This window comes from Narcine bancroftii, chromosome 6, assembly GCF_036971445.1.
Source record: "Narcine bancroftii isolate sNarBan1 chromosome 6, sNarBan1.hap1, whole genome shotgun sequence".
Taxonomy (NCBI): domain Eukaryota; kingdom Metazoa; phylum Chordata; class Chondrichthyes; order Torpediniformes; family Narcinidae; genus Narcine; species Narcine bancroftii.
In genome coordinates this window covers 45,005,137-45,027,657 of record NC_091474.1, presented here as the reverse complement: position 1 = coordinate 45,027,657, position 22,521 = coordinate 45,005,137, and the positions used below count along the sequence as shown (strand labels likewise).

Genomic DNA, 22,521 nt, shown 5'->3' with positions numbered 1-22,521 from the left:
CTCACCAACAGTGGCATCATCTATACTCACCAACAGTGAAATCATCTACACTCACCAATAGTGACATCATCTACAGTCACCAACAGTGAAATCATCTACACTCACCAATAGTGACATCATCGTCACTCACCAACAGTGACAGCATCTACGTTCACCAACAGTCACATCATTCACACTCACCAACAGTGACATCATCTAAACTCACCAACAGAGACATCTTCTACACTCACAAACAGTGACATCATCTACACTCACCAACACAGACAACATCATCTACACTCACCAACAGTGACATCATCTACACTCTCAAGCAGTGACATCATCTACATTCACCAACAGTGACATCATCCACACTCACCAACAGTGACATCATCTACTCTCACCAACAGTGAAATCATCTACACTCACCAATAGTGACATCATCTACGCTCACCAACAGTGACATCATCTACACTCACCAACAGTGTCATCATCTACATTCAACAACAGTGACAAAAACATCTATACTCACCAACAGTGAAATCATCTATACTCACCAACAGTGACATCATCTACACTAACCAACCATGATATCATCGACACTCACCAACAGTGACACCAATTACACTCACCAAAAGTCACAACATCATCTACACTAACCAACAATGACAACATCATCGACACTCACCAACAGAGACATCAACTATACTCACCAACACTGAGAACAACATCTACACTCACCAACACTGACATCATCTACACTCACCAACACTGAAAACATAATGTACAACACCAACAGTGACATCATCTACACTCACCAACCCTGACATCAACCACACTCACCAACAGTGACATCATCTACACTCACCAACAGTGACATCATCTACACTCACCAACACTGACAATATCATCTGCACTCACCAACAATGACATCCTCTTCACTCACCAAAAGTTACTTCATCTACACTCACCAACCGTGACATGATCTACACTCACCAACACTGACAACATCATCTACACCCACCAAGAGTGACATCATCTACGCTCACCAACACTGACATCATCTGCACTCACCAAAAGTGACAACATCCTCTACACTCACCAACCGTGACATCATCTACACTCACCAACAGTGACATCATCTAAACTCACCAACAGTGACATCATGTACATTTACCAACTGTGACTTAATCATCTAGACTCACCAACAGTGAAATCATCTACGCTCACCAATAGTGACATCATCCACACTCACCTACAGTGACATCATCTACACTCACCAACAGTGTCATCATCTACATTCAACAACAGTGACAAAAAATATCTATACTTCCCAATACTGATATATTATAAACTCACCAACAGTGACATCTTTTACACTCACCAACAGTGACATCATCTACACTCACCAACAGTCACATCATTTACACTCACCAACAGTGACATGTTCTACACTCACCAACAGTGACAGCATCTACATTCACTAACAGTGACATCAACCACACTCAATAACAGTGACATCATCTACAGTCACCAACAGTGAAATCATCTACAGTCACCTACAGTGACATCATCTACACTCCCCAACAGTGACATCATCTACACTCACCAACAGTGTCATCATCTACATTCAACAACTGTGACAAAAACATCTATACTCACCAACAGTGAAATCATCTACACTCACCAACAGTGACATCATCTACACTCACCAATAGTGACATCATCTACATTCACCAACTGTGACAAGAACATCTAGACTCACCAACAGTGAAATCATCTACACTCACCAAAAGTGACATCATCTACACTAACCTACAGTGACATCATCTACACTCACCAACAGTGAAATCATCTACACTCACCAACAGTGATATCAACTACACTCACCAACAGCTACAGCATCTACATTCACCAACAGTGACATCAACTACACTCACCAACAGTGACATAATTTACACTCACCAACAGTGACATCTTCTACACTAACCAACAGTGACAACATCATCTACACTCACCAACAGTGACATCATCTTCACTCAGCAACCGTGACATTATCTACACTCACCAACTGTGACATCATCTACACTCACCAAAAGTGACAACATCATCTACACTCACCAACAGTGACATCATCTACACTCACCAACCGTTAAGTCATCTACACTCACCAACAGTGACAACATCTACACTCACCAACACTGTCATCAACCACACTCACCAACAGTGACATCATCTACACTCACCAACAGTGACTTCATCTACACTCACCAACCATGACATCTTCTACACTCACCATCACAGACATCATCCACACTCACCAAAAGTGACAACATCATCTACACTCACCAACAGTGACATCATCTACACTCACCAACAGTGACATCATCTTCATTCACCAACAGTGACAAAAACATTTATACTGACCAACAGTGAAATCATCTACACTCACCAAAAGTGACATCATCTACACTCACCTACAGTGACATAATCTACACTCACCACAGTGAAATCATCTACACTCACCAATAGTGATATCAAATACACTCACCAACAGTGACAACATCTACACTCACCAACAGTGACATCATCTACACTCACCAACAGTGACATAATTTACATTCACCAACAGTGACAGCATCTACATTCACCAACAGTGACATCATCCAAACTCAACCTCAGTGACGTCATCTACACTCACCAACAGTGACATCAACTACACACACCAACACTGACAGCATCATCTACACTCACCAACAGTGACATCATCATCTATACTCACCAACAGTGACAACATGACCTATACTCACCAACAGTGACACTATCATCTACACTCACCTACAGTGACACCACCATCTACGTTCACCAACAGTATTAACACCATCTACACGCACCAACAGTGACATCCACTACACACACCAACAGTGTCAACATCACCTACACTCACAAACAGTTTTAACACTACCTCCACACACCAACAATTGCCCATCTGGTTTCCATTTCTTCCTGTTTATAATTTCAGCTGATGCTTTGAAAAAACGAATTATGTCATGCACACTGATAAATGGTTGTGAATCCTTTCAATTGCGATGTTCCTTTTTTTATAAACTTCGCTTGAAGCACCAAATACTTCGGGATCTCTGTCCCACTATGTCACTGAGGTAATATGCTCCAACCAGGCAAGACGACCTGGTCACAAAAGAGATCTACGTAGGCAGCCTGTTATTAATTATTATTCTAGGATTGTTTTTCCTCAAGGTTCAAGATTCATTTTTTTTCATGTACATATTGCAAAAAATGTCTCAATGTTTGCCTACTGCAAAGACACACAAAGAAATGCCTCTATCCTAACGCAAAGGAAGGTCTCTTCAGGGACATCAACTGTCTGTGGATTTACCTTCTTCAACAGCTGCAGCCTCAAGGTTCCTGCACTCCCACAGACTCCGTGGTTATCCCATGATCCCAGTTCCAGAACCCCAATATGATCAGGAAGCTGTAAGTGCCTGCGGCCCTTGGGAGCCCTGCTTGTCATCGGCAGCCTCACAGATTATGGTCCCGATACTTGGTTCCCTCCAGCCGGTCTCCAGCAGTCCATGAATTGGTGTAAGTTTATCAGTGCCCGAGCCCCTCATTGATCTGCTGCTGCAATCGCCTCCCCGAGGCTTCTCCTTTTTGGTGGGGGGAGCTCTCCACCCATCCTGGAGCTCTGCACCAGTCCTCTGTTCGCCCACACCCGCTCTGGTCTGTACTGACGAGCGTGGGTGATACCATCTTGGACATGGACTCTGTGGTTTCACTCATGTTAAAAAAAACATCTTTTGGCCATTTAAACCGGCAAGGGGCCATCAACGTAACAAGTGGGCACCGACATTTCAGACTAGAGCTCTAAATCAAGGTGTGGGAAAATGTCAGCAGGCATCTGAACAAAAGAGTGGTGGGGGAGGGGTGGCCCCAAAGGCAGGAGGTGATAGGTGGAGAAGGGAGGGTGGGGAGGTAGTAGCGATCAAGGGGTTGAGGGATGGCTGTGTGAATAGAGAAGGAATGGGAGAGGAGATCTGGAAGGGGGAGGGAGAATGGAAGAGAGGAGAGCAGGTTAGCAGAAACTGGAAAAGTCAATGTTAATGCCATCTGGCTGGAGGGTACCCATACAGAAAATCAGGGTTTTGTTCCTCCAATTTGCAAGTGGTTTGGGTGGGACAGTACATAAAGCCATAGACAGACATGTGAGCATGGGAGTGTGACACAGAACTGAAACAGTTTACTACTGGGAGATCTCTGTCACTAGTGTGGATGGAGTGAAGGTACTCAGCAAAGTGATCTGCCAATCTGCACCCAATCTCTCCAATGTAGAGAAAGCTGAGTTTCTCCAGCTTTGTGTTTTTACTTCAACCACAGTGTCTACAGATTTTTGGGTTTTACTTTTAAGTTTTGTGATCTTTTCTTCTGCTCTTCAATAACGGAGAGAGTGAGGTTGAGCAATATTGGATGGGGCGTTGACTGTGTTCCGCAGGAGCAGGTTTGTAGTGAGAGAGTGTAATGTGTGCCTTTGTCTCTGACGTGGTCAGAACTGACGAGGGCCAGACATATACCCAGGGCCAGTCATGTAGCCACACTGGTTGCTGATTGTAGGAATTGTACCACATCTCCTGGTATGACTGGAGCCATGAGACATCTTTCCTTGGGCGACAATTGAAAATATCAAAGGACATCGATTTCAGGTAAGTGGAGGAAAATTTAGGGGAGACCTCAGAGGTACCTTTTTTTTGGACAGAAAGTGATAGGTGCCTGGAATGCTGGGGATAGTGGTGGAAGCTACTTCAATAGGGACATTCAAACAACTCTTAGACTGGCACATGAATAGAAGAAAAATGGAGGGTTATAGGTATGTTAGAGAAGGGTTAGATTGTTGTACCAACCTATGTAACCCAACTCCACAACCATGTGTCCATTGTACCAGCCTCCACCATTATTCCCAGCATTCCAGGCAAACACCAATCTCTATGTAAGAAATGTACCTCTGACATCTCCCCTGAAAGGCCTGTACTGTGCAGTAATGTTCGAGATTTCTTTTCTAACTCACTCAGGTCACACTTTCAGCCCAACCCTTAATGATAATAATGTTGAGTTTATTGTTACATGCAATGTACCAATTCACCAACATTCTTACATGCATTTGAACTTCTAATTAAAATGAAGAATTGTTAGGTCTGCTTTGTTCATGAATGAGTGAGACAAACACCAGGCTGAGTCGAAATCAGGGTTCTTTGTTCTTTATTACCGGATTGTAACACTTGCGACTAACAAAGTTAGTCGGAGAATGCATTCTGCCGTTATCAGCAAAATGGTGATTTTTTATACCCTTGGATACGTGCTTAGAACATCATCATATCATTACTTGTCCAATGACTAAAACTGTTGCTATCCTTTCCCTGCTAGCTTCCTGCCTCTCAATCCATCAATGTCTCTCTTATCTTGTAAGTACAAGGATGCATTCTGTTACTCCTTAGTACTGGGTGACTCCTTCTCCGGTCCCATCTCATGATGTTTTACCTAACAGGAGTACAAGGACACCTCCCCTTCTTGTTACTGCCCTGTACAGGGTAACTCCCTACACATTCCCATCTCATGATGTTTTACCTTACAGCATCTATTCTTGTAACGTACAATGAGATACAGACAAAAGGTTTTTGTCTGTATCCAGGCAAGTAAACCAGTACTGAAGTACAACAAGTAGTGCAATAATACAGCAAATGTGCAGAGTAGAGTGTTACAACATTCAGTTAAATGAGTGAAAGGACCATAATGAGAAGTAGCTTACGAGATCAAGAGATCACCCTTTACTACTGAGAAGTCCATTCAAGATCTGGTCACACTGGGGAAGAAACTGTCCTTGAGTCTGGAGGGGCATGATTCAAGCTCAAGTACCTTCTGCCTGAGGGGAGGGGATAGAAGAGTGTGGTGGGTTGTTTAATATGTCACCTGCTGCCCCCAGGCAGATGGAGTAAATGGAGGGGAGGTTGGTTTGTGTGACCACCTGAGCTAGGTTCACATATTCTACAGTTTCTTGCAGTCTTGGGCAGAGCAGCTCCCATCCCACGCTGGGATGAATCTGGACAGTATACTTTCTATGGCTATCTGTAAAAATTGGTGAGGGACACTGGGGACATGCTGCATTTACTTTGATTTCCGAAGAAATAGAGGTGCACCTTCTTGGCCAGAGAGTCAATGTGGTTGGACCAGGGCAAATTGTTGAATGAAGAGTGGGACAAAGGCTTGGAATAATTCACCCTCTAAAGTTGGAGCCATATTGTGGAATGATCTGATCAGGTTGAGGGTCTTGGAATCTTTGATGTGGAATGTCAATCCTGTTTTCATGGAATAAGTAATCGTTTACAAAGAGAAACCAAAACCAGTCATGGAAAACATTTACGGTTCCATGCATAGAGAAAGTAATTTAGTGTTTCATGGATTGGAATACATTGAAAGCTAAATTGCATATTTATGAAACATATAATGTTTTGTTAGTTTGCTCTCTAATTAAAAAATGATGAAGGGTGCAAAAGTACTAATTGCAATTTTGCTGTGGATTTTTAATGAAGATTATGTGTTGTCAATTGGAACATTATTGATGGGCAATGCGGGAGAGGGAGAAACTGACATTTAGATCATCATCCTCGACAGGCTTTTCATTTACATCCAAAATTAAGAGCATAGGTTTAAGGTGAGAGCAGAAAGATTTAAAAAGGATCCTTCTTCACACAGCGGGTGATGGGTGTGTGGAACAAACTGCCAGAGGATGTGAAGCAATTACAAAGTCTCTCAAAACATTTAGAGGGCGCAGGGATAGAAAAGGCTGAGAGGGATATGCCGAATGCTGGCAAGTGAGACGAGGTTAGTTGGGCCAAGGGGCTATAGAAATCTGTGACTCTATACCCTGAACATAATGATCCCAGGTGACAGAATCGTGAGCAAACAGTGAGAAGCTGGGGGTTATCAGCAGCAGTGATCAGGATGAGGATCTGAGTCACAGTGAAAGAAAGGTTACAGTAAACCACTGTTTCACCGTGATTGGCTGCTGCTGGCTGGACACGCCTCCCGAAACTGATCCTACCCATAGCGCCTTGCATGTTTCCCTTTCTCTCTGCTTCGATCAGACAATGAGGTTGATGGTTGTTCCAGTCTTTAGTTAATAAAAGCCTGATAGCTTCACAACTCCAGCCTTCTGTGATTATTGATGGTGCATCAATTTTATTAACTGAAAAGTATGGAACAGTAGCTGAAACTTGAGAAGCTTGACATCGACCCTTGGTTGCCGGACACCCGAACACGTTCGAACTTTGACTGCTGCTTTAACTAGCGGGTGCGGATGCCGTCACCATGGATGCTAACTGACTGAGACTACTCCTTTCACGTATTGGGCCCCATGCTAGCAGAGTCAGACAGCAACAGTCATCAGGGCTTGAGGATCTGAGACATGGGGAATTAAACAGATTTGGGTTGTATTCTCTGGAGCGTAGGAGAATGAGGGGAGATTTGTTATAGGTATTCAAAAGGTTGAGGGGTGCACACCAGGTATACCCACTGAAATAAAAACATGGGTTAAGAGTGAAATAAATCATTGGGAAAACTTCACTCAGAGAGCGGTGAACATGTAGAAAGAGCTGCCAACTGAAATAGGAATGCCGGGTCGATGTTGACGTTTAAGAAATATTTGAATAGGTACATGGATGGAAGATGTGTGGAGGGCTATGGTCGGTGCAGGTCAATGGGATGAGGCAGAATAATAGACTAGAAAAAGGCCAGAAAGCCTCCTTCTATCCCATAGTAATCTATGATACTATCCATGGCAAGAAATAATCAGTCAAGGTTTTGAGTTGAGACTGTTTTTCACATAAAGTCTTTCTATAAAGCTGGGCTTTGACATGACTGTGCAATTGGCAACCAGAGTGGGCACTCACCATCTCATGCTTCAGAGCATGAACATATCATGGTGTTGGTGTGCCAGAAGACTCCACGGTGCCAGTGGAACAATGGCATGTTGTTGTTGATAAACTGGGGCTCTGCTAAAAGACTGTTATGATCTGCTGAGAAAGGATCTCGAGCACCAGAGATCGCAGTGGTGCAGGGAGGAGAGGCTGGAGATTCTCCACTCCAGGTCCAGAAGTCAGAGGAGCTCTCACAGACGAAGTGCTGCTGTTGTTGTTGGCTGGAGAATGCTGATTGAAAATGAGGCTCGATGGTGCAGCAGTCAGTGCTGATACTATACCATGATGCTGTCTGTGTAGAGTTTGCACATTCTCCCAGGAACTGCACTGAACTTCACCGGGCACTCCAGTTCCCCCATGCCCCTCACATCCCACGAGTGGGCAGGTTGGCAGAGAGGGGAACTGCTCTGCTCAAGTCCACAGAAGACTGCAGAGAGAGGTGAATGCTTCTTAGACCGTCACTTCCCCTCCATCGACACTATCTGCACCTTCCATTGTCTCAGAAAAACTGCTGACATATGATTGGACCTTTCCTACCCTGGTCACACCCTCGTCTCCCCCCCCCCCCCCCTCTAGTCAGACAGAATAACCAGATTTAAAACATACCACCAGATTTAGGGACACTTTCTTTGCTACTATAAACAAGCTTCTGAATGCACCTCACACTCCCTTGCTCCATTCTAACTGATCTCTCTTTCTCTCTCTCTCTCTCTCTCTCTCTCTCTCTTTCTCTCTATAAATATATATATACACACATCTCTACACGTTCATTGTGTTTTGATTAAACTCATGCATTGACCTGCCAGACTACTCACTAAACAAAATTTCTCCCTGTATCTCAGTACATGCTTGAAAAATAATTGGTCACTGAAAAGTGGGCCAAGGTGCATGGTCAACTCTGAGGAAATCTTGATGGGAATATGATGAGGATAATTTAATAATTTAATTTAGAGACTCAGCACGGTAACAGGCTCTTCCGGCCCACCAGTCCATGTTGGCCAAATACACCCATGTTAGCAATTAATCAGCTAACCCCACACACTTTTGGAACATAGGGGGAGATCAGAGAATCCAGAGGAAACCCATGCAGACATGGAGAGAACATACAAACTGCTTAGAGATGGTGCTGGGATCTGAACCCAGGTCACCGGGCTGTGTTCACTGTGCCTCCCAAAATGAAATGATGTAGGATAAGTATTAATGGCTGGGTGTGGGGCTGAATCCTGTTTCTGTTTTGTATGGCTCCAAGTGACAGAATGAGTAGGATCAATTAAATCCCTTGCAGAGTACAGGGGATGTCAGAGTATACGTGACAGAATATAGATATGGTTTTGGGAGATAAATTGGGGCAGGGTTTCTAGCGTAGGCCACGTACAAACACTTTAAAACAGATCTTATTTAAAATACTGGAGCTCTGCTAATGCTAAACATAATGTGGCCTCAGAGTCTTTGCAAAATATTTGGAGAGTGCCCAAGAGACTTCACTAATGGATTGTTATTTACAAAAAAGCAACAGATGGAAGAGTTTGTCGGAGCTGCATTCTGTCTGGGAGGGAACTTGCTGTTCTAGGAGGTTCATGTGGTTTTGAAAGCAGAGAGAGAAATACAGGTGTGTGTGCATGTGTGTGTGTGTGTGTGTGTGTGTGTGTGTGTGTGTGTGTAGTGTATGTGTGTGTGTGTATGTATGTGTGTGTGTGTGTGTAGTGTATGTGTGTGTGTGTGTGTGTGAGATAGATAGGGAGAGAGAGACACACACAGAGATATCAGTTCTACAGTGTTACAGTCAGCAGCAGCAACTGGAACTGGAACAGGACAAGCTGGAAAGCTTGTGGAAAACCCCATTTGGAAGACGGGTTGTGAGTGCTTAGTTCAGCCTGGTCAAAGCCCTTGTGGTTCATGCAAGAGGAAAGAACTGGCTGTCTAATGTTTCACTTGGAATAAGAGAAACTAAAAAGCACTCAGTGGTGGCCTGAAAGAAAGACGTTATCATCTGGAGAACCCTGATAAGGCAAGATTCTTTGGCAAGACACCAAAATGGCTGATTTAAAAAAGAAATCAGTTGTGGGTGTCCAGAGTACAACAAATCTCTCTCTGAAAACCGACAAGAACCTTCCTGAGTGGTAACCATTTACCTTTCAAGCACCAAAGGCTGGTGACCTTCATAAATGTTAAATTCTGTGCACAGTATAAGAAATGCCTGCAACCAGTGAACTTGGAGGAGTGAGAAGTGATATTGGACTGGGAATCAAAGAATTGTGCATGGAGGGGAGAGGAGGAAAGAAGGGGTTCGGGAGCAGCAGAGGTGGATGTAGGTGGAAGGAAAGAAGAGAATGAAGTGATGGGGAAAGGGGCAGCTCTCTGATAGGAGAAGGAAGGGAAGGACATGGGGTGCTTGAGGAAAGGAGATGGAGGGGTAGGATAAAAGAGAGACTGGGGAGGGGGTTAATGGCAGATATTGATGCCGGCTAGTTGGAAACTGTGGAGGCGGAATAGGAGGTGTGTGTAGCCTCGATTTGGTAGTGGGTGATGAAATGGACAGATAAGTTAATGTGGCAATGGGGTTGCCCATTTTGAGATCCTTGACATTGCATTGGACAAAGCAAAGATGCTCCATAAAATGAAATGTTTTGGCAGATTAGGTGAGCCTGATTCTACAAGAATATTGAGAGCAAGTGGACAACTCAGGAAGGGGTGGTACAGTTGGTGTAGCGGTTAGTACAGCGCCTTCACAGCACCAGCAATGGGGACTGGGTTCGAATCCCGCGCTGTCTGTGAGGAGTTTATGCGTTCTTCCCATGTCTGCATGGGTTATCCCCAGGGGCTCTGGTTTCCTCCCACTCTTGGAAATGTAATAGGGGTTGTAGGTTGATTGGGTGTAAATTGGATGTAACGGACTGGCGGGCCGAATAACCTGTTACCGTGCTGTAGACTAAATATTCAATTTACATTTTAAAGAAAAACTTAGAAGATGGCCCTTTAAGGATCAACGAGGTTATCTCTGTGTGATACCAGAGGAGGTTAGACAAGATCCTATCTCATCTGTGGAAACAGGGAAGTTAATAGTTAATACTAAAGAGAGTTCCAGAAGAGGTGCTTGAAGTATTAAAATTAGTGAAGGTCGATAAATCCCCGAGTCCTGCTCAAGTGTATTCTCAGTCACTGCGGGAAGTTAGGTTCTTTGTTTTCCACGACACTTGGTCTCCTTCAGGTGAGCTCACTGTTGTTTTCCCTGGTCAGAGCCTCTGCCACCAGTCCTCGCTGGCTTCACTGTTGACTGCTAGTTAACAGTCTCACTGACTTGTTGGTGGAGGGTAAGTTATACTCTTGCTGTGGCCTTCAAGACAACTCTTCGCTTGACGAATTGGAGGCAAGGTGAGAGGGACCCTGCTCTTCACTTCAAAGGATAATTAGCTGGAGAAAAGCTTTGAATGCAACCCTTCAAGAGAGTTAAATATTCAATCACTGATCAAATGGTCTTCAGATGGTCAGCAACACCGATTCTTGCCAACCTGAGCTCATGTTTGGCCCAACTGTATTTACATGGAATATAGAACCTTACAGCACAATGCAGACCATTCAGCCCCTAATGTTATTGCTGACATGTAAATCACAGCAATCTAATCCTCCCCAACCTCACGCCCATAACCCTCTATTTTTCCTATCTCCGTGTATCTGTCTAAAGCCCCTTTCACACTTGCCAGTGATTCCAGGAATCAAATGCCAATTGGCCTTTAAAGTGGAAAGTGTGAAAGCAAAATCCACTCAATGCCTAGATCAATCCCTGGCATCTGCATACGCCGGCGTTGAGATCAGGCAAGTGTGAAATGGGCAATCACTTCTCTCTTTTGTGTGCCGCGTCATGCAGGCACTTCTGATTAAAGGTAGAATGGACCAAACACCGAGGATAGACCCTTGCAAGTGTGAAAGCATTGAATATCCTGGTTAGAAGTGGTCTAGTGTGAATGGCCAAACCTCCATTCATATCCCGGGACACTCAACAGTCGATTTAGTGGGACGCAAGTGTGAAAGGAGCTTACGAGACTTTTGAATGTCCCTTTTGTACCAGGATCCACAGAAAACACCAACAATACATTCCATGCATCCAACATTCTACATAAAACTTTACCACTGACATCTCCCCTAAACCTTCCTCCACTCACCTTGTACAGATGTCCTCTGGTATTTGATTTATTCCAGGAAAAGGGTGCTGGCTGTCCACCCTATCCATGCCTTTGTAGATTGGATCTACCTCCGTGACTGAGATTAGCTTGGCCAACCTTGGAATCTCAGCTCCCTCTTCTGCTTGGCTACACCACTGTTTGCGGCGTCTGCAGTTCGTACCATGCTCTACATTTCAATGTACTTTACAATCCCCTTCAATGCCTTCACAGTGCACACTGTACTTTCAATTGGGTCAGTTTGTGAAAGCAGTTCATTCAGAGGTCCGTTCAGTAGGTCACATCTCCAGAATGGAGGATCATCGCCTTCCCAAGATCGTGTTATATGGCGAGCTCTCCACTGGCCACCGTGACAGAGGTGCACCAAAGAAGAGGTACAAGGACTGCCTAAAGAAATCTCTTGGTGCCTGCCACATTGACCACCGCCAGTGGGCTGATATTGCCTCAAACTGTGCATCTTGGCGCCTCACAGTTCGCCGGGCAGCAACCTCCTTTGAAGAAAACCGCAGAGCCCACCTCACTGACAAAAGACAAAGGAGGAAAAACCCCACACCCAACCCCAACCAACCAATTTTCCCCTGCAACCGCTGCAACTGTGTCTGCCTGTCCCGCATCAGACTTGTCAGCCACAAACGAGCCTGCAGCTGACGTGGACATTACCCCTCCATAAATCTTCGTCCGTGAAGCCAAGCCAAAGAAAAAAAGAGAAAACAAGAAGAAAACTTTGCACACCAAAATTCCATTGCTACGTCTGTCATTCACAATTAAATCCGGAGAGGGCACAAAACCTTTCATACAAACACATTTGTGATAAATATAACCATCTCCAGTTAGAATCAATGGATTACTGGGAGTGTCTGCTTTTACAAGCCATCTGGAACTGACCAAAAAAACCACTGGAACACTGCATTTTTTTTAATGAAATTGTTTTGTCTAAATATTTAGGTACTAACCTAATTCTAACCCCAGGACTAGCGAAAGATCCACACGACTGAAACATCACTTCTTTTTGCACACTAGCTACAACTGTGAACATTTATTTATCTGTCCTTTCATATTGATTACCTCTTTTTTTCATTCTTGGCATTGGTGGTCATTTCAAATGCTATCACTGCAGTTGGAGTGTCTTATGTACCAGTCTGGATGCAACAAGCATGCATTTTGATGCATCTGTACATTGCACTTGTGTTCATGACAATGAACTCATGTTGAACATCGAATCTGTTCAAGAATGTATGCCTGAAAGGACGGGGTAGATTTTTATTGCAACAGAGGCCGGGAACCACAATCCCATTCAGCTCGCATTGAATTAAATTGCTTATTTTCATGTTCAACCAAGATACAGTGAAAAAGATTGTTTTGTGTGCTTTCTAAGCAAATCAACCCATGCCGAAGTACAGCAGTTGGGGCAATAGTAAAGCAGAGGACCATAAATTCAGAGAGCACAGGGTGTAGCTTTACATTGAGTAAAAGAGTACAGCATGGGGTGTTCTATGAGTGCAGGGTGTAGTCGCACAGAGACAAAGTGCAAAGTATTGTTATGTACTAACAACCCTTTTAATTATGTTTGGGACTAAAGGGACTTTATTAGCACTAACACAGGAACAGCAATGGAAAATTCACCAGACAGTGATAAATTCAAAATAACAGTTTTAATTAAACTATTAATAACGTAACATTTCTTACTTATCACTAGCCTTAACTTTAAATTTAGCCCCACTAAGTGCAAATGTAAATGTGTGTGTGTGTATGTGTAATTAAAGTCCCACTCTGAAAAGTCCATTTTAAATCTTCAGCATCATTTTAGTCTTGCTTGAATGTCTTAAATAATTATAAACATCATGTCTTCAGGCCTCTTGAAACTCACAATTCTTTCGATGAGTTGTCCTTGAGAGATATCCTTGAAGCAGAAGAGATCATCTTCTAGCCACACATATATCTCCTATGAAAAGGATAATATAAGTCCAGTCTTCCCAGGATCAAATCTTCTTCTTTTGAATGAAGACATTTGGAATCTGTTTTCCAAATGATGAAACTGCCCTCATTATCTTAAAGAAACAGTCAGATATAGGCTTCTCTTTTGAAATCTACTTATTCTGCGATCCCTTTTGTTAGAAGTAACACATTTCCCCTTTTACAGGAAAAATTACTGCTGCTAAATTCTGCATCTGAACAAAATGGTGAGTTTCCTTAAACGGGCTTCTTTGTCTCTCATTTCAATAATATACTTCTCATAAATCTCCCATGTCACATGGTATGTGACATAATTTCTGTCTTTGAAGTTCATAAGGTCTTTTGACACAGATGTGCTAAACCCCTTTAAGTCTACTTATGCCTCTGTGAGGTCCACTCTCCTCAGTTAAAATGGTTGTGTATCTGCACAGGTGCTTCTGAAATAAGACCTATTGTTTTCAGTAAAACCATCATAAAACCTTTCATCTTCTTGACTCCAACTTCAATCAGCAGCCATTTTGTCTCAAACTGGCTTCTGTCTTCCATCTCAAAGTACCAGGTATGTTTAAAATGCTAATATGCTGTCTTTGGGCTGAAGTTGGCTAACAGCTGCAAAGAACCTATTAGCCCATATTGAGATAAAATATATTTCTAACATTAACCTAAAGATCAATATTAACACAGATCCATTACAGGATAGAGAAACATACAGTTCAACAGTGAAAGAATATCATATTTTACCAAGGAGAAGTTAATTTAAGAGTCTGATAACAGCAAGAGGATTATTGTTTTTGAATTAGGTGATTCACACTTTCAAACTCATGCATCTAGAGCCCAACAAGGAGGTGGGAGGAGAGAGTGTGTCCAGGGTGGAAAGCATCCTTTAATATATCAGGAGCTTTCTCAAAACATTGGGAGATGTTGACAACGTCGATGGAGAGGAAGGGGTTTGTGTGTCGGCCTCAGCTTTCTGCAGTTTCTTGCGGATCTTGGGCAGAACAGTTCCTGTGCCAAGCTGGGATACATGGATACAGGAAACCTGTCTCGATGGTGCACCTGTAAAAATCTTGTTCAGGCAACCGTTAAAGTGACGGTAAATCGTTGCCAAAATTGATGCAAGATATTATTGAAGAGAAGGCTAAATGGATATTTATCCAAGTTTTGCACAATTTTCCTTGAAGTAAGATGATAATGATACTAATTTCAAAGAATACTTGAAAGTGCAACATGTGAAAATCCAAATTAATTCAATCTAACATTACAAATGATACATTCCATTTGTTCTGTTGCAATCATCTGCAAACACATACATTGACAAGGATACTGCTGAATTGACACCTATTGGAGATATCTTTATGGGGTTGAACATTAGTTTTATTTGTTTCTACCCATTAGTAAATTCTGACTTAGGATCAACATTAATCATGATGGGCTGGGTAGGCATCTATCAAGTATGGTTTGCTGATATCAACAGCCCACTTTTCACAAAATGCAGCTTCCCCACGACTGCCATGAATTCAGCCCTCATCCGCATCTCCTCTATTCCTCGAGCATCTGTCCTGGTCCCTTCTGCCCCAGGATGTAACGAGGACACTGACCACCCCATTAGCCTCACCATCCAAAATATTATCCTCTGCAATTTCTGTCACCTACCATGTGATCCCGCCACCAGACACATTTCCCCCTCTCCACTTTATGCAAGGACTCCCTCATCCACTAATCACCCTCTCAGTGATCCCTCTGTGGTCGCACAAAATGTTTTGCTTGCACACCCCTCCTGCCTCCCCACTATTCGGGGCCCCAAACAGTTGTTCCAAGTGAAGCAATAATTCGCTTGTGAATCTACTACATCCGGTGCTCCCGTTGTGGCCTCCTCTACATCGGAGAGACTGGACGCAGACTGTTTCATGGAGCACCTTCACTCCATCTGCTGCAATAGCCAGGACCTCCCAGGTCCATTTCAATTTTGCACACCATTGCTACTCTGATATGTCTGCCCATGACCTCATGCATTTCCAAACTAAGGCTATCTGCAAGTTGGAAGAACAGCACCTTTTATTCCACCTGGGCGCTCTCCAACCAGATGATATAAAAATCGGCTTCTCCAATTTCTGTTAACCCCCTCCCTTGTGTGAGTGTCACTCTCTATCTCTCTCTTCACCTATTCATCTGTCTCCCTTCCTCCGGCTCCCCACCGACTTCCCTCTCCTATCAGAGAGCTACCCTAGAGCCTTCCCGTCACTTCTCAGCTTTTTTTCTCTTTTACCCTCCCCATCTGCATCCACCTATGACCTCTTACCAATAAGCTTGTGCTCCTCCCCTGCCCCTTCCTCCCTCCTCACCTCTCCTTCTACCCCACTCCCCAGGTTTTAATTCGGGCATCTGCCTCTTGATGCCTATACCTGACTCAGGGCCCAGGCCCAAAATGTTGGCTCTCCTTTACTTCCTATGGATATTGAGTTTCTCTGGCATTCAAGTGCACTTGACCCCATATTTTTTTAAACCCCACTCAGTCTAGCTGGAATGAGGATAGGGCAATTGTACATAGATCTTCCACTTCCTTGAACAATCTCAGCTGAATAAGTACTGCTTCGAATGAAGAGAAGGAAAATGATATTCTTATCTTTTGTTTCTTCAGAAAATACAGCTGGAATCCTGACCCACAGAAATGGATTTAACCGTCAAGAGCAGGACATCTATTTTCTCCCAATCCTTGTGGTTGATAATGGCCCGCCAGCTTTAAGCAGCACTGGGACCCTCACTGTTCGAGTGTGTGGTTGTGACAGCGATGGGACCATACAGTCTTGTAGAGCCACAGCCTATGTTGTATCTACTGTCCTGAGTCCTGGTGCACTTATAGCTCTGCTGGTTTGCATTCTCATACTCATAGGTAAGCAAATATCCAACTTTCGATTTAGCTCTAGGCTTGAGATAAAAGTAGATATTGTGACAGAGTATATATAGATATGTTTTTGGGAGGTAAATTGGGAAAGGTTTGTTAGAGTAGGTCACATACAAACACTTTAAAACAGATCTTATTTAAAGTAATGGAGCTCTGCCCAATGCTGGGCATATTGGGGCCTCAGAGCTTTTGCAAGAGCTTTGAAGAGTGCTCAAGAGACTTCACTAACAGATCGTTGTTTACAAAAGGCAACAGATGAAAGAGCTTGCTGGAGCCACAGATTGTCTGGAAGAGAACTTGTTGCTCTAGGAGAGTCATGTGGCTTTGAACGCAGAGAGTCAAAGAGGCTTTTCTCTTTGTGTCAGAGAGAGAGACAGAGATCACTTGTACAGTGTTATAGCCAGCAGAAGAAGCTGGGACTGGAACAGGACAAGCTAGCAAGCTTGTGGAAAACCTTTTGGAAGACACCTGGTCAAAACCCTTGTGGTTCATGCAAGAGGAGAGGACTGGCTGTCTAATATTTCACTTGGAATAAGAGAAACAAAAAGGCACTGTGTGATGACCTGAAAGAGGTTATCACCTGGAGAACCCTGAAGGGGCAGGTTTTGTCAGCCAGACACTGAGGTGACTGATGGAAGTACATGAGTTGTGGATGTCCTGGAACAACAAATCTCTCTCTGAAAACTGACAAGAACCTTCCTGAGCGGTAACCATTTACCTTTCAAGCACCAAAGCCAGGTGAACTTTATATAGGTTAAATTCTGTGCACAGTATAAGAATTGCCTGCAACCAGTGAACTTGGAGATCTGAGAAGTGAGATTGGACTGTGGACCAAAGAATCTTTCTGAACTTACACACACATTACATAAATGTGCGCTTAGAATTAGAAGGGGGTTAAGTTAGGTTAGTTAAGACAATAGTGACAAGTTAAAGTGTGATTTTGTTTTCATGTTTAAAGATAATTAAAAACAATTTTTGTTTAAGTAATCATTTGTCTTGGTGAAAATCTGTTGCTGCTGAGTTTTGGGGTCCTCTGGGCTCGTAGCAATATACACACCCAGTATATACTAGCACTAATTTAAATGTTAAAATCTATGTCTTTACTAGTAACCTTTTGGAAAGGATCGAGAGTGTCCTGCCTTTTCTTTACTCCACCCCGACCGAGGTCAACACAGCCTGCAGGAAGAATTCTGAATTCTGAATGTCAGGAAGCATCAGTGGAAGTCGAAGGAATGGTTGATGTTTCAGGTTGGAACTTGATGGGCGGTTCTGACCCAATACACCGACCACTCTTGCTCTCCCACTAATGCTGCTCGGCCCGCTGAGAATCCCCCATAGTTTGTTCTTCACCCCAGTCACTTCTTTTGGGCAATGAGTTTCAAACGGTCACGTTCAGAAATCTTTGCAATTGCCCAGCAATGAGCTTTAAGTCTGCAGTCCGGCAGTGGGGAAGGTGCATCCTTAGTTGGTTCAGGATTGGTACACGAGCCATAGCTAAATCACATTTCAGGGACAGAATACAACCAACAGAGAGATCAGCATGTTTATATACAATGCAATTATCTGGCAATCCATAAATTGCTGGAGTTAATAAAAAATCTCAAAATTTGCAACTCCAAAGCAAACATACAATAGTCTGAGTAGAAATTGATGCTCAAGTGTCTTTCAGGAATTAAGCACTTCTTGAAAAGGTAGACTGCTATGCCTACTGAAGCACATAGATGAGATTAGCTATTAATATTTATAACCCTACTCCATGTATATCCAAACATCTTGCAAATGTCAAAGATGCCCTTTGAATGTTCCTTTCCAAAAGGAAAATTAACTCAAATCTGTTGTGACGATGCGGAATTTTAACCTTGCCTCTGGAATCAAGGATATGGTCCCCAAATTTTCTCGTGAAGTTTCGCAAAACTCCTGACTGGAGTACTCTGAGGTGAGAGTGATATTCAACAGTCTCAGTTAAAGACAAGTTCCTCCTATGGAGCTACACAAAAGAGATGACCAATTTGCCTGGCTTCCTGACATATTTATCACGATTCCAAAACCCAAGTTTTGGCAACTGAAATGCTCCCAACTGAGTCTAAAATTCTGTGAAGAGATTGGACAAAGTGGCAAGTGAATGAGGAATTCATTTTGGTTCAAGGTTTGAGGCGATAGCTGGTTGTCCTGATCATTGGGGCAGCAATACTGGCGTGGCAGTCAGCGCCACACTGAGGTTCAAATTCCTTGCCGTCTATAAGGAGTTTGCATGTTCTCTCCGTGTCTGCGTGGATTTTCCCTGGGGACTCCAGTTTCCTTCCACCCTTCAAAACCCATTGGGGGCTGTGAGTCAATTGGGTGTAATTGGGCAGAACGGACTCATGAGTCGAAAAGGCCTGACCGTGTTGTATGTCTAAATTTAATTTTTAAATTTTAAATTGCCTGATGTTTTATAGTTCAATGTTCAACATTCAAACATTGCCAGATTACATGCATGAGATCACATACAACCTTTTTTCCAGTGCACAAAATTTCTAATTACTGTAAACTGTACTCAAAGAAAGAAATATAAACAAAAGAAAGAAATATAAACAAACTGACTATGAAAATAACGAAGTATAAATATTCAGTAATAAATAATGAATAAAGTACAAGTCCTTAAATGAATTTGTGAAAGAGTCTGTTGTTGAGGAGTGTGATGGTTGAGGGGTGGCAACTATTCCTGAACCTGGAGGTACAAGTCCTATGACACCAGTACCTCCTTCCTGATGGCAGCAGCGAGGACAGAGCATCTGCTGGGTGGTGTGGATCCTTGATGATGACTGCTACTCCCTGACAGCAATATTTCATGCAGATGTTCTCAATGGTCGGGAGAGTTTTGCCTGTGATGTACTGGGCTGGGTCTACTACCACTTGCAAGGTTTTCTGCTCAGAGGATTTGGTGCCCCCATATCAGGCTGTTAGCTGGTCAGCACACTTTCCACTTCACATCTCAAAGTTTGCTAAGGTTTGCAATGAGGTACAAAACCTTCGCAGACTCCAGAGGAATTTGAGGCTGTTACAGCTGTTCTTCACATTGTTATGAGCCCAGAGGACCCCAAAACCCAACAGCAATAGATACTCATCAAGACAAATGGTTACTTAAAAAAAGTTGTTTTTAATTATCTTTAAACATGAAAGCAGAATCACACTTTAACTTGTCACTATTGACTTAACTAACCTAACTTAACCCCCTTCTAATTCTAAGCGCAAGTATATGTAATGTGTGTGTAAGTTCAGAAGGTTCTTTGGTCCACAGTCCAATCTCACTTCTCAGATCTCCAAGTTCACTGGTTGCAGGCAATTCTTATACTGTGCACAGAATTTAACCTATATAAAGTTCACCAGGCTTTGGTGCTTGAAAGGTAAATGGTTACCGCTCAGGAAGGTTATTGTCGGTTTTCAGAGAGGGATTTGTTGTATGCTGGACACCCACAACTAATTCCTTTTTAATCAGCCACTTCAATGTCTTGCTGACAAAACCTGCCCCAGCAGGGTTTTCCAGATGATAACTTATTTCCTTCAGGTCACCACAGAGTGCCTTTTTGTTTCTCCTATTCCAAGTGAAACATTAGACAGCCAGTCTTCTCTTCTTGAATGCACCACAAGGGCTTTGACCAGGCTGAACTAAGCACTCACAACCCATATTCCAAATGGGGTTTTCCACAAGCTTGCCAGCTTGTCCTGTTCCAGTCCCAGTTGCTGCTGCTGACTGTAAAACTCTAGAGCTGATCTGTCTCTCTCGCTCTTTTGTTCTCTCTCTCTCTCTCTCTCTCTCTCTCTCTCTCTGTGAGAGAAAAGCCTGTTTTACTCTCTTTGCTTGCAAAATCACATGACCATCCTAGAACAGCAAGTTCCCCTCCAGACAGAATACAGCTCTGACATGCTCTTCCATCTGTTGCCATTTTGTAAACAACAATCCATTAGTGAAGTCTCTTGGGCACTCTCCAAAGCTTTTTCAGTCTGTTGGCCCTGACATGTCTAGCATGGGCAGAGCTCCAGTATTTTAAATAAGATCTGTTTTAAAGCATAACTATATTCTGTCACAATAGTGATATTTATATGATGGGGACAGGACGTGTTCTCCTAGATAGTGACCCCCAGGTATTTAAAGTTGTTCACCTATCCACTTCCGATCCCCCAATTACTATTGGACAGAACACCTCTGGTTTTCCTTCACTGAAGTCCACTATCAGCTCCTTGGTCTTGATGACCTTGAGTGACCAGAACCTCAGCATAAGCCCACAGTACTCCCTTCACATTGTGTGCTCTTGCAATGTGCACCATAAATCTGGAGTCAGGTTTGATTGAAGATTGAATTATTTTTGTCCCATTTAAGGAAACAGTGTTTTGCATGCTTTCCAGTCAGGTCAACCTATCCTCAAGTACAACAGACTGTGCAAAATGGAAGGAAAGTGCAGAATAATCAAACAGGTACAAGTAAAATGTTCAGACAGATATATCGACAGAAAAGCTTATTGGCCCAGAAATCCAATTTGACCAGTATAGATGATTTGGGCCAAAGGGCCTGTTCCATGCTGTGTGGTTCTTTGACTAGAATAGTGCTACAGGGTAAAAGCACAGTGCCACATTCAATAGCCTATTAACCGCAGGGAAGAAGCCATGCATGCCCATTGAAGTTGAAGTTGTGCCTTGTAGCTGAAAAAAACAATTTCTCTTTGGAACAGAGTTAACGAAGCAGCTCTGACCTCTCCTGAAGCGAGGTGAAGCAGATGCAGCTTCGCCCGTCCATGGTCGGCTTTCTAAAGTTATGTCTCCTCTTCCATTTCAGTGCTTGTTCTCCTTGTCTTCACCCTGAAGAGATACAGAAAGGGTCACGTGATCACCGAGGATGAAGAAGACATGCGGGATAACGTGATAAAGTACAATGATGAAGGAGGAGGGGAGGAAGACACTGAGGCCTACGACATGACCACTCTACGAAGTCTGTACGACGTCACGGAGGTCAAGGCAGAAGCGGAAAGGGTGACCCCCGAACTTCATTTGCTGCCTCAGTGGTTTCAGAATCCAGATGTGGATTTCTCCATTTTCAGGAGTTTTGTCTGTAAAAAGCTTGAAGAAGCTGATGCCGATCTCTCTGTCCCCCCATATGACTCCTTTCAAACATATGCATATGAAGGGACAGGCTCAGCATCTCACTCCCTCAGTTCCATCAACACCCTGTGCACTGACTCAGATCAAGACTATCACTACCTCAGTGACTGGGGACCCCGGTTTAGGCAGCTCGCTGGGCTCTACACAGGAAATCAGACAGATGACACATCTTAGCATCTGATGCCAGAACTCCCAATCCTTCTTGTCCTGCAAAATTCATACTATTATGCCCCACATGAACAGCACGGCTTAAAAGCTGGTGCTTGATCAATTTGGAAAGTTTAAAATAAACAACTTTCCTGTTTTAAAAACATTGCCTTCCCCAACTAACGTTCCAAAACTGGAAATCAGCCAGTCTATTCACTTAACTGTGGTAAAGCATTGCTGG

The 22,521-nt window shown here is 43.3% G+C and overlaps 1 protein-coding gene across 1 annotated transcript in view; it reads left to right on the top strand.

The window, feature by feature from the left end:
* The window catches only part of LOC138736042 (cadherin-22-like), a 1,166,757-nt gene extending 1,144,450 nt beyond the window's left edge, over positions 1-22,307 (top strand). Inside the window, exons 11-12 of the mRNA XM_069884871.1 lie at positions 16,734-16,985; positions 21,811-22,307. Of these exons, the coding sequence (XP_069740972.1) occupies positions 16,734-16,985; positions 21,811-22,307 (749 nt within the window). The remainder of the gene's footprint in view (positions 1-16,733; positions 16,986-21,810) is intronic.
* The last annotated feature ends 214 nt before the right edge of the window (positions 22,308-22,521 follow it).